Source organism: Sinocyclocheilus rhinocerous, unplaced genomic scaffold (genome assembly GCF_001515625.1).
Source record: "Sinocyclocheilus rhinocerous isolate Xijiao unplaced genomic scaffold, SAMN03320098_v1.1 scaffold225, whole genome shotgun sequence".
Lineage (NCBI taxonomy): Eukaryota > Metazoa > Chordata > Actinopteri > Cypriniformes > Cyprinidae > Sinocyclocheilus > Sinocyclocheilus rhinocerous.
The window spans coordinates 845,441-859,078 of record NW_015630532.1 but is presented as its reverse complement, the minus strand read 5'-3'; the positions used below and the strand labels follow the sequence as shown (position 1 = coordinate 859,078).

Here is a 13,638-nt window from a genome sequence, read left to right as displayed (position 1 = left end):
TGAGCTACTATATTTCTCTAATATTTTGAACGAATAACACAGCAGCGGCGCGTCTCGTGGGCTAGACTAACAAAACATTCAAATGTAACAACGTCACTTACATCATCATCACCGCATCCCGCATCACTGATGACGCTCCCTGATGCACACCTAACATTCGATTGTACCATTTTTGCATTAAAATGCAAATGTTTATTTTAAATTCGACTAATATTAATGTTTTTATTCACAATCTCCTCATCACAGGCAGTCACAGCACTCAATTCAGCATGTGTTCATGTTTGTGTGAGCTGTCTGCATCACTCATAGTACGTGCCTATATCGTGCGCTATATCGAACATTTTTTATATCGTTATCGATGAAGGTGTACCGTCGATAAATATCGATACTGTTTTATCGCCCAGGCCTAGGTGAGACTGAGCGCACACAATCAGTGCACACACAGCGATAAAGTATGTGATGCATTTTAACTTTACAATTGCTACAATACAAGCTGACGAGAAGTATTAGTTGTGTCACCAGCAGAGGGCAGTAGTTATATGGCTGCTGTATGTGTGTTTCAGAGCGAACTGGCTTCACCATTCGCCCTGTTGCTGGGTACTTGACACCGAGAGACTTTCTAGCTGGTCTGGCCTTCAGAGTGTTTCACTGTACACAATATGTGCGTCACAGCTCAGATCCTCTCTACACTCCTGAACCGTGAGTACAAAGCATACTGTATATCCCTTTATCTCTTCAGGCCTGTTTATTGACACAATCTTTTGAAATAGGCTTTTATGAAGCAGTACCCATTGTTGAAGCAACACCCACTGTCTGTCACACCTGATGCATCAACATGCAGAAATGAAAACAAACACATCACCTCTTAATCAAACTGAATCCAGATGATTTTGCACTTTGGGGTTTGGGTTCCATTCTTGGTTGAATCAACTTCATGGATCAAGGTTAAATCACTTAAATCACTGTACACAATATGTGCGTCACAGCTCAGATCCTCTCTACACTCCTGAACCGTGAGTATAAAGCATACTGTATATCCCTTTATCTCTTCAGGCCTGTTTATTGACACAATCTTTTGAAATAGGCTTTTATGAAGCAGTACCCATTGTTGAAGCAACACCCACTGTCTGTCACACCTGATGCATCAACATGCAGAAATGAAAACAAACACATCACCTCTTAATCAAACTGAATCCAGATGATTTAAGCAGTTTCTATTTTGCACTTTGGGGTTTGGGTTCCATTCTTGGTTGAATCAACTTCATGGATCAAGGTTAAATCACTTAAATCATTTAATTTTGTTGCAATTTGGAATATTGAATAAAAGTTGATGTATTGCAGCATGTTAAAATTTTAGCATTGATTTAAAATTATTATTTTAACCTATTTACAATCATTTGGCATCAAACTACGCCTTTGCCTCTTTGTTTATTTTGAATACGTGCCCTCTAGCGGTGAAAAATTACATATTGTGCCTTTAAGCATTGTTGCAATGTTTTTTCAGTGTTGAAACAACAACTCGCATTCTTTCAACCACATTTCAATGTTTAAACTCAGTCACATGATTTCAGAATGATCAAAAGTTTGCAATAATTCTTAATAGCCAATGCTCTCAATAATCATTTCATATTTATGGCAGTTATTAAAGTACCCCTATTATGCTTATTTAAAAGTCATACATTTATATTTGGCGTCTGCTAGAGTACATTTACATGATTTCAAATTAAAAAAACTTTTTTTTTTCATACTGTACGTTGCTGCAGCACCTCTTTTTACATCTTTTTACACCCATCTCTGAGTTTGCTCTGAGTGGTCAGCTGGCCCAGTCTGTTGTGATTGGTCAATTGGATTTTTAGCTTCCAAGGCCTCGTGAGCAACTGTAAACAGTATTATATCTATGGTAACTGTGGCGTCGGTATTGGTATAAATTAGTATACGTTTTTTTTTTTTTTTTTTGGTGATGTAGCAAAGTCATGGAAATAATGGCAGGACTACAAACAAAGTGTTTTAGGCAAGTGTTTTCTACTGGAGAGATTATCTCCATTTGGTGTGGACTTTGTTGTGCTTTATCTTTGCAGATGGTTTGCATGCACAAACAGATTTATTACATATTAAAGGAAAGGTAAAATCATAAAAAGCATAAAGGTGCATTTTTAAAGAAGTACTCAATGTAGTAATCCAGAAATCACTCAGAAATCAATCATTTTCTGCACAGCTGCAACTCTACAGCAGAAACAGTGTTGACTTCAAATCTTTGTGCAAGCGTGCTTCTGCTTCACTTACACACTGTTTGCATATGTCTTGTGAACTAGGCCTTATTCAACCTTATTCGATAATTAAAGAGATCTTGTCTGTGTTTTTCAGGGACACATGTCATGAGCTGCTGGGTCATGTTCCTCTGTTGGCCGAACCCAGTTTTGCACAGTTCTCTCAGGAATTAGGACTGGCTTCTCTCGGGGCATCTGATGACGCTGTGCAGAAGTTAGCAACAGTATGTATTTCTTACATTTAGCTATCCTGCTGTTTACACAGTATATAGGCATAAAGCCTTTATTGTTTGCACTAGTTTTGATGGTTGGTATGTTGTTGTATGTTCCATTGCAGTGCTATTTCTTCACGGTGGAGTTTGGCCTGTGTAAGCAGGAGGGTTCACTCAGAGCATACGGCGCTGGGCTTCTCTCTTCCATCAGCGAACTTAAGGTAGATACATATTATCAGATTTAGAATTATAGATTACAACTATAATCTTTTTATGTTTACTATACCGGTAATAATTAGTTTCAACAATAAATATGACTAAATTGCTAGATGGCTTTTTAAATGTCTTTAAAAATACCAAAGCTGCATTCATTTGATCAAAATACAGTAAAACAAGAATATTGTGAAATATTATTACAATTTAAATGAACTGTTTTATATTTAATATATTTTAAGCTGAATTTTCAGCAGCCATTTTTCAGTTTTCCATTTTTGCATGATCCCTCAGAAATCATGTATAAACTATGAAAGTTCAAAAGAACAGCATTTATTTGAAACAGAAATTATACATGATAAACATTATAAATGTTGTTATTGTCACTTTTGATACATTTACTGCATCCATGCTAGATAAAAGTATTAATCTCTTTAAAAAACAATCTTATTGACCCTAAATTTTGAGCAGTATTATAACTGCTGTTGAATTTAACTGAAGTGAATAACTGAAACACATATGCTTTGTTTTGAAGCACTCTCTCTCAGGCTCTGCTAAAATCTTGCCCTTTGAGCCCAATGTCACCTGTAAACAGGAGTGTCTCATCACCACCTTTCAAGATGTTTACTTTGTTTCGGAGAGCTTTGAGGAAGCCAAATTTAGAATGCGGTAAATCTGTTTTTAAATACGCAACTTGTTATTTTTGCACGCCATATCATTGTTGTTTTGCTTTGACCATATATTTCCTCTATTTTATTCTTCACAGTGAATTTGCAAAGACAATCCAGCGTCCATTCTCCCTCCGGTTTAATCCGTACACACAGAGCGTGTGTGTGCTGAAGGACATGCCCAGCATCAACGATGTGGTTGAGGAGCTCAGACACGAGCTGGATATTGTAGGAGACGCTCTCTGTCGACTCAGTGCACACCTTGGCGTCTGAAACCATTATGACTCTTGCTCATATTAATAGCTTTTATTCCTGCTATCTCTTATATCAAAGCACGTTACTCAACATTCAACTCTGCAATAGTATAGTAATAGTATCTCATTATCTGCCTTCTCTGACTGCAGAGGTGAATCACTTGTAATGTCTCTGTGAGCACCTTTCCTCTGCTACTGAAAATCTGCCAAATACCACAAAGCACTTAAATATCCAAACACTTTCAGGAGAGTCTTTAAGTGTCCTTTAAATACACCAACCAGTTCAGAGTCCTTCACTGCTATTCAACCACCACCACAGCAAAAAAGTACAGCCATCACATTATATCATGATCACTATATTCATACAGTCTGTATACTCTGACCTCCACTCCACTCCAACTTCAGTCTCTGTAAATACACAGGAAACATTGAAATGATTCATCCTGTCGAGTTTATAATCTTTGAAGACAAATCTTAGGTTTGAAAAACACTGCTACAAACATATCTTGAAGCTTTCACACATTTGTGTTATAGTTGTTAAATAAACACAGTCTAAACTAAAACTGAGATGACCAATTAAAGGCCTTTGTTGCTTTCTCAACATCAAACCTACTGTTTCTTCTAGTAAATGGACCCATTAATTTCTTACCATGAGCTGAATAATTTATTTATTGGTGTTTGTGGTATAAAAATATGTGTTATAACTAAAATGTTTCACCTTTTTCTTATTATCCTGATGTGAATCTGAAACTGTGGTGTGTATATTGTGTTTTGTCTTCTGAAGACTGTAATCCTTGCTGCTTGTCCATGGCCATTCATGTTTATGCTTGCTAATTAAGTGATTCTTATAAGGAGAGATCAAAATGTAATTATTAAATGTAAAAATGTAGCCAACTTTTATTAATTAATAATAAAAGTAAATAAATTAATCATTTGTTAGCAAACTCAGTCTGAATGATACAAATTATTCGAACGGTATTATTGAAACAAAGTAGCTCATAAAACCCACACTTCTGATATATTTGTTGCCCTGTAACATCATCATTCGTTAATAAGTGAAGTTACTGTACGCTGCAGTGTGATACTGTAGCCAGCAGAGGGCAATGCTGTTGTATTGCAGTGATAACTCCGTCAGTAAAACTGAAAGTTGACACAGTCGATAAAACTTGAAATTCAGGTAAAAAATCCCAGAGCTATGCAAAATTCAAGGCATATATTTCCTGAATTGTTTGCAAACATTTTCTCTAAATAATCGAGATAATAACCATTGTGTCTGTCACTGTGCAAAAATACTATTTTATGTTGATTGCTTTTGGTTTGATGTAGGCTATTTTGCATGAGGAAATCACAAATATTGCTAAAATATGTAAGCAAACTGTGAACCTACAATGATCATGTGTGCACGGTTGTGATTGCTAAACATCTCTTTTGTTTATATCATATGTACTATTTATACCATAATAATCCCACTAATGAGTCAATCATATGCATTTGGAAACATTAATTTAAAGAAAACCGATACTGGGCAACGCGATGTCCGGTTGAACAAATTTGACATGAGCTGTTGCTTTGGTCTGCAGTCAGTACTGAGGGGGGCGACAGAGTTACATTCAGATGTTTTTGAAACTAAACCGGATGTCCTAGCTATTCTTTCAGCCATTCCCCTCCTTTGTATATGCATATATCCTGATCCACACTCCAGTCCAGATGGTGGCGGTAATGCACCTATAAGCTGGTTTGCCAACCGCCAACGAAACACCAAAGAAGAAGAAGAAGACAGAAGGGCACTTCAAGAAACAGTTGTTTGGTCCCCTACACCCTTCAACCCTTCGAAGCTCTCACTCCGGAGGGTAAACCCTTTGAAGGGATTAGGGCATAGGGATGAGCCCTTCCGAATGGAACGCAGGGTTATTCAGCCAGGTAAGTCTTGGTGCGTTCCCGCCATATCGTAATTACGAGATACCAACTTGTAAAAAGCATTCACGTCCTCGTAGAACTCGACTCGTAATTACAATTTGTGAACTGGGAGTTTTTTGAAAGCTACGATTTTTGTCACCTGACCACCTCAAATTCATTACGCACTATGTTTAGGCATTGTGTCCTAGTCCAGTGTTTCTCAACCCTGGTCCTGGGCGCCCCCCAACACTGCTCATTTTGTATGTCTCCCTTATCTGACACACCCATTTCAGGTCCTGGAGTTTCTTCTAATGAGCAAATGAGTTGAATCAGGTGTGTTTGATTAGGGAGAGACACAAAATGTGCAGTGTTGGGGGGCGCCCAGGGTTGAGAAACACTGTCCTAGTCCAAGGGTATGAACAGCTCCCAGTAGAACGTCACGTGTTGCTATCTCCAAATTACGATATGGCGTGAATGCAGCATAATTCTATAAACATACTGATTTTAACTGAGAAATATTCTCTTCACATTATATCTCCAGACACATCTTTCTGAAATAATATGAGAGTCAAAGTGTTTCAGATTATTGGGTCATGTAGCCTACGTGGTAGAACAGAAGGTGTCTGTTCTAGAATCAACCAGGGGTGCATTTCCCAAAAGCGTTGTTAGCTAACTACCCTGCAAACATGTCCTTGCGGGGCCCATGCTGGCTTTTTGCGGGCACAGTGGGCTAGGGCCAGCCCACACCAAACCTAAACAGGCCCGGTACAGGCTTGCCCAGGGGAGCTTGCCCACAGCTTTGGGCTCACCGCAGGCTCTCTGTGACCAGCCTACACTATGGGACTGCCCACATTAATCCCATGATGGCCCAGTGTGGGCCAGACATGAGCCTGTTAATAAGAATTTTGTGGGCAGTTTTCTTCCTTACCACTAGGGATGCTAGGGTGTTTTAGGTTTCCTTAAGTAAAGCCATGTGGTAGAAAGAATTAGCAAAACAATAAAATAAAATAAAATATGAATAGAGATGGGACTATCATCCATGTATATATATAAACAGTTTTAAGACAGTGTATTTGTATGCATTTTAGAAGGACTCTTTATTGGTGAGGACACCACATCATGGTCCAGTTTGAATATGGATTTAAAGTTATTTTTGACGTGAGACCATAGTCTGGACTATTTTTGATTGTTCCTTATTAGGAAGAGTTTGGTGTTTGTGAGCTGTGGCGTGTTTTTATTACAAGAGGTTGGATTATTCATTTGCTTTCATCCAACTTCAGCTACGGACAGTGTTTGGACATTGTTGTACTACAGATAAGACTTTCACACACATCAACTTTCACATGACGAAATCCTACAATCTTACATTGTTTTGTTTGCTTTTTTTTTTGTACTTTTGTGTATTTACATTTTTGGCTGTATGTAGCCTAGCTGTATTAACCTGAATTTAATGTTTTCTATTTTGTATTTAATAAATCCATTGATTTGAAATCCCTTTGACTACTGTACATTTTTGACAATATAGACATTAGTTATGTGGTGACTGCATCCATTTCAGATGTATAATAACTGTTTTTCCCAAAGAATCTCGTGTCCCCACGTGGGACCTGGCTGTGGTGCTAGAAGCTCTCTGTAGGCCTCCCTTCGAGCCTATCGAGGAGATCTCTGTTCGCCACCTCACTATCAAGACTATTTTCCTTCTGGCGATATCTTCTCTCAAGAGAGTGGGGGATCTGCAGGCCCTCTCAGTGGCCCCTTCCTATCTCGACTTTGAGCCCGGTCTGGCCAAAGCATTTCTGTACCCTCGAGCAGGGTATGTTCCGAAGGTCCCCTCCTCTACACCACGGCCTGTCGTACTCCAGGCCTTTGGACTGATTACACACGAGATTCAGAGCCGGTCACGCTGAAGGGCGTTCCCTAAGCGTCCTCCGACGCAGCGTCTCGTTCCCTCGAGGAACCATGGTTACATACGTAACCTGAGACAATTGTTATAGATCAGGGGTGCATCCTGGTCCTGGAGATCTACCTTCCTACAGAGTTAAGTTCCAACCCTGATTAAACAAACCTGTCTGTAATTATCAAGTGCTCCTTCAGATCCTAATTAGTTGGTTCAGTTGTGTTTGGTCAGGACCAGCGGCCTATACCATGATAGTGGCTAAACAAACTCAGGGTTACAGGATTAGTTTTGAGTTGACAAAACCAAACCAGTCTAATCTGGCTTTGTTGGTACCATGATGCTGACCATTAACTTTCTCTGTCATCTCAGGCTTTGATCCTGAGTTAATGAAGCATGTGCACTTGAAAGCGTGACATCAGTAATGAACAGCCAATCACATGCCTTTTAACTGTGATTCACTTCTCGCAATTCACTGCCATAGATTAAAAGATTTAAAAATATGAATTTAAATACATTTACACAGCAAGGTGGAAAGAGCTGTCAGAGTGAAAGAGGGCAACTAAAAGAAAACATCTTGCCATATCAGTGCAAGTGAAGTTAGTTTATATAGTTGATAATATATATATAGGTATAAAGAGACTCAAAAATCTAAACTCAAATGTAGTCATGTTTAAAGCTTTATCTATTAATTCTAAAGCTTATTTATATTCTATATTATCTGTATATATTTATGTTCATTTAAAATAAAAGATTAATCATTATTATTTTAATATGGCTTGTGTAATGGATTAAGGCTATAATAAATATATAAATCATATAATTATAATAAATAATCATCACTAAAAGCCAGATGATTTTATCTTTAAAAATGTTTTACTATGTAGTGCCCTTTAATTTGGAGCAAGAGAAACTGGGGGAGTGGCTTTATTGCATCAGAGATGTGTCACTTTTCTTGAAGTTGATTGGTCAAATTTCAGTTTGCCATCTCTAAACTAGAACATAACCTGCCCTGGAGCAGGTTAGCTGTGGAGCGTAAGTTACTATGGCGATGAACACTGCTAAAAGCCAAGCCACTTTCATGGTACCTAAAACCCAGGATTGGTGCAAACTTAACTGAAATTTACCTGGCTAGCCAGCTAATCCGGCTTCATGGTACAGGCCACAGGTTGAGCACCCCTGTTGTAGATTAATAGTGTGGGCTAAGTGAGGGCTGCCCGTGCAGGGCCAGCACTAAGGGGCCAATGTTTTGCCCAATGAGCAAAATCTCAGAGGCCCTGCGCTGGCAGCCCGCTGGGGGCCCTTAGGCTAGCCATAAAGGGCCGGTGCAGGCTTGTTTGCAGGTTATGGTTGTTATTTCCATTTAATTCTATTGGTAACGACGGAACTTGCGACCATTGCCTTTGGGAAACGCACCCGAGGTTGTTACTGAGCTCTCAAAAAGAGAATAAAGAAGACCTTGGGATATTTCCAAGATCTCCTTTTATTACAGATGTGAATACATGTAATTAGATTACCACCTGAGTAGCTTACATTTCAAGGTTTCATTTCATGCACATTATATCTTGTGATGGAGATACTTGGACTGTATTTCATGGAGGAGCATTAACATCAAAGTACTCTGACTGTTTCCAGAACCGCTTCCAACAACAGAACGTTCAAAGTCCTCTGGAGATTTCTGGTAGAGAGCCACATTAAAAATCAATGATCTTCGGTTTCATAAAAATGCCATGCACTATGACAATAAAACATGTCATATTGCATTTTAAAAAACATTCTGCTCTGTATGGGGTTATTTTCTGTAAATTTTGCATATATTGTGTGCATTGCACAGAGACTAAGTTAATTCATGCAGTTATTCTGTATTTGTAGACCCAATTTATGATGCACGAGTCTCTGTCAGTTGCAACAGTAGGCTACATATGTTGGTCGAAAACAATACGTTTTCCTATCTGCATATCACTCGCCTTTCCTATATGCATATTCTATAAACTTAGTGTGCATTTCAAGCTTATTCCAGTGGGGCAGTAAAAAGTCTGTATACACACACTCCAGTGCTCCTTTTGTAGTCATAGAAGAGATAGGATGAGAGAGATAGAGAGTCAAAGGGGGCTTGGCTGCTTTACAGGGTTCTCACCAGAAGAGATATGAAAGGGCAGACAGCAAAGAGCTGTAGATGAAATGCATGTGTGTCGATGTTTCATGTGGGCATGCAGTCAGTATGCAGTCAGAGCATGCTCTCAACTCAGCACTGATAAAGATCACAGAATGACACTAATGAAAAAAGATATGTTTTATCATTCATATTAAGGCATAGTAAAGGGTATAGCACATGAACTGCTACGTTATTGGATTTGGATTTTGACATTAATATTAACAATTTAGTAATGATATTATATTCTATATAATATTAATGAGAGCATAATACCATCAAGAGAATATAATCATAATAAAAAAATTAAATAAGTCCATAACTTATATATTTTTTAAATATATATTTTAAAGTTGTTAAAGTTGTTTATAATCTTTTATAATCAACTTCTTTTTCCATTTTACTCCCTATTTCTATCTCTCTCTTCATTATATCCTCCCAGAGCTCCTCTATCTCTATTGCCAGTAGTCCCAACCACTTAAGCGATTGTGAAGGCTTAATTGGTGTTCATTAAACTTTCAGGGCTGGCTGCTCGATGGCAGGCCGTCCTGTGACAGCACAGGAAGATGAAGTAACAGCATGAGCAGCAGAAGGCCCTGAGCAGACTTACTGCACATGCTCAGTGGCCTTCAGCCTCATCACCAGCACAGTCACAGATAGTTCAGCTCATTACTCACCTCCGGTGAGTAGCAGAGGAGGTTATGTCCTGCATATGAAGAAGTCCTGTCGTCAAACATGTAACTATATCATTCACTTAAGGAAATTGAGATATATAAACAGCAGTTATTTTAAAATTGGAACATCCAGCAGACCTATTGGAATATCCTTGGAATCTGATCTCCTAATCCCTCTGAGATATAATGGCTCCAAGCACAAGTAAGACCCTCCAGGGATTTCCTGATTTCAGTTCTAATTGGAGTTCAACCTGCAAGTGAAATCCTGCCCTATTCCCAAGCACAGCATTGATCTTTGTATCAGTGAAAAGGTTTCTCTTACTTGTAATGTATTATTTAAAGAAAGGACAGTGCAAGACATGAAAAATTGACTTGTCTGATTTGCTGTCAACTGATGGGAGATTTAGTCGCTTTAGTGCCATATGCCTAAACCCATGGCTTCAAGTTTACCATATTTCTGGAATTGTAAGATTTGTAAAATGTTTATTTTTAGTTATTTCATGCACAGTTAGCACAAACTTATACGTTTACCACACTATTTTCCCTTTGCACAATGCTCACTTAAGCAAGATGTTACCCAGGTATAAATAATATACTGTATAGTATATATAATATAATAATAAATATATAAGATATTATACATGTCTGTCTATCTGTCTGTCTATGTGTGTGTGTGTGTGCTGCCTATATTTTTGTGGAACCCCTGATACATTTTTCAGAATTCTTTGATGAATTTCTGTTTAAAAAGTTTAAAACACAATTATTGGAAATATTTTTTGTGATAATGTAAAAGTCTTTACTGTCAGTTTTAAACAAATTAATTTCATCCATAATGAACTAAAGTATTAGTATTTTCTTTCATATGAAAACCTCCATATGTGTGCGCGCACACACACACACACATACACACACACTGGTTTCCACATTTTATGAGGGCTTCCCATAGACATAATACATTTTATACTGTATAAACTGTATATTCTATTCTCTAACCCTAACCATACCCCTAACAGAAAGCATTTTTAGATTTTCCAAAAAAAAAAAGAAAAAAGGGTGTTCTATATGATAAGTGGTTTTTCTCATGGGGACCAAAAAAATTGTCCCACAAGGTTAAAAAATGACTAAATTACTGGTATTACTATAATTGTTTGCACACACACAGTTTAATAAAAATTACAAGGTTTTGTAAATCTGCATGAAAAATCTGATTGGAAATGTATATGTATTCCTTGAACTCTAAAATGCTACTCCATTAAGTGACAATAAAAGCATTCATATTTTTTACATTTTATTAATCTCTTCATAATGACTCCCAAGCTTTTATCCAACTTTTATGTCTTACAAGATGTTTTTTGATGGTGTGGCACTGGTTGGGCACTAGGCAGTGCTGCCATAGAGGCTTTGCTGTTCCTGCAGGTTAAACCCCATTGTTGCAGTGCTCTGCAGTCAGAAGTGTTACTATTTGTCTCCTTACCTCAACTCAGGCCATCCTCCAGAATTTTACAGGTTTCAGTCTCTTGTGTGTCAGGGTGTGTAGATGGTAATTTATGATAACCACAATTGGAGAAGGTGAATAACCAGGGTTGAGATTTCATACACACACATAAACACGGGTATGTAATTACTGGCGAGGTAATTATCACTGAAAATACCCCAATTACCCACTGGGACTAGTTTTGTTTATGTACCTCATGAACAGCATTAGATCTATGTAGGCAGATGCAACCGACTGTAATGATACCGTTACTGACATAGAATAGCATCAGTGATAATTATGTGAAGAACTTTGTGTTCTGATGTGTGAACATGTCTGATGAATCGCGGACCCAAATAGCACGTACACATGTAACCAGGCAGCAGGGAGGCATGGAAGAAATGGGCTGCCCTTGAAAGCAGATCACATACTTGTGTTGCTATGGCTACGGTCCCTATTAGGTAACTAGGTTGCCATAGTGTCTGAAAAGATCAAAGCTCAGCAGCAGAGCAAAGTCAAAAATCATAAATAAAACCTTGGGAACATTTCATTTGACACATTTTAGGATGTATTTAGACATATACTACAGACATGCAAAGTCTCAAAGATATACAGTATATAAAAGGACAAATACAACAAAGTTATTCAAATGGTTCATTTATTTTTCTTAAACTTAATTTGCCTTTACTGAAATCCTTAGAAGTCCCCCTAAAACATTTAGTTGGTTAAATAAATAGTAGGTTATCATAGAGAGTTCATTTGAAACGCAGCCTTTCTGACAAGCTGATAACTGCAATTAGCAACCAAACTGGTAATCTGTTAGAAGCAATAAAAGAGCCTTTGAAGCATCCTCTCAAAAGAATTCAGTTATATTTAGCTCATTGTGTAACTGGAATCATGCCTATATAGTTTATTTTCATAAAAGACTTTTATTTGACTTTTTCAAATGCACACGTGGAACTGAGGTATATTTACCATCAACATCATGCAGTTTGCATTCAGTAATAGCATCTCTAAATCCACCTAACAAATGCGGATTGTACAGTAGCTACCTAAGGATGGGAGGAAAATTTACCTAAGAATAACCTTGCAAAATTTAGCTACATAGTATAATATAGGTAATATTACTGTAATATTTACAAACATATAAATGCTTGGTGACAGATTTAGGTTCAACCCTGGTTCTTAAAAGGGTCATGAACTGCCTCTGTTTTTTTTATTTTGCACTGTTCTCTGAGGTCCACTTATAATGTTAAGATATTTACATCAAAAACATCATAATTTAGAAGTTATAGGCTAATCTCTGTCCTGTTTTTGACGCCCCTCATCTGTTTGAATAGGCCTGGCAGATTGTAGACTCGGAAGTAAACGCCCACTGCTATGATTGGCTAATAGTTGTGTATGTTTGACAGCCTACATCCTTCAATTATGGACGCTGCTGTGATTTATGTTAAAACCGCATAAATACTCAGTACATATCAAATGATCTGTAATAACCAAGCGGCAACCTTCTGGTCTCTCTCGTGAAGCCAACACGGAAGTGACTAAAACTGCAATTCATCGACTGGCCGCTAGAGGTTGGCTCCAAAAGGGAGTCAGTCCCATAGACTATCCCATGTTAAAATGCCCAACTTTTTGCCTTTCATGGCAACTGTGAGGGGGGTGAATTTTATAACTCATCCGTTTAAATTATATTAAGCCTTAAAGTTCTGCATAATTAAGGGCGTGGCCACTTGAGTGACAGGTGGATTGCCGCTGCTGACACTGCTGTCGAGCTAGGTGGGCGTGGCTTCAGCAACCTGCTCCCGCCTCTTTGCCCATTTTCGATTATCCGGAAGTGACGCGCAGTGATGCACTGCCAAGATGGCGACGGCTGGCTCCGCCTACTTTAGGCTTCAAAACGCTCGTCGGAAGTCTACGGGTTACGTCACGGA

The 13,638-nt window shown here is 38.2% G+C and overlaps 1 protein-coding gene across 1 annotated transcript in view; it reads left to right on the top strand.

Annotated features, from left to right (window-relative positions):
* The window catches only part of tph1b (tryptophan hydroxylase 1b), a 7,036-nt gene extending 2,571 nt beyond the window's left edge, over nt 1-4,465 (top strand). Inside the window, exons 7-11 of the mRNA XM_016552946.1 lie at nt 564-699; nt 2,365-2,491; nt 2,605-2,700; nt 3,228-3,361; nt 3,459-4,465. Coding sequence (XP_016408432.1) covers nt 564-699; nt 2,365-2,491; nt 2,605-2,700; nt 3,228-3,361; nt 3,459-3,633 — 668 coding nt within the window. The 3' untranslated portion in view covers nt 3,634-4,465. The remainder of the gene's footprint in view (nt 1-563; nt 700-2,364; nt 2,492-2,604; nt 2,701-3,227; nt 3,362-3,458) is intronic.
* Nucleotides 4,466-13,638: the final 9,173 nt, after the last annotated feature.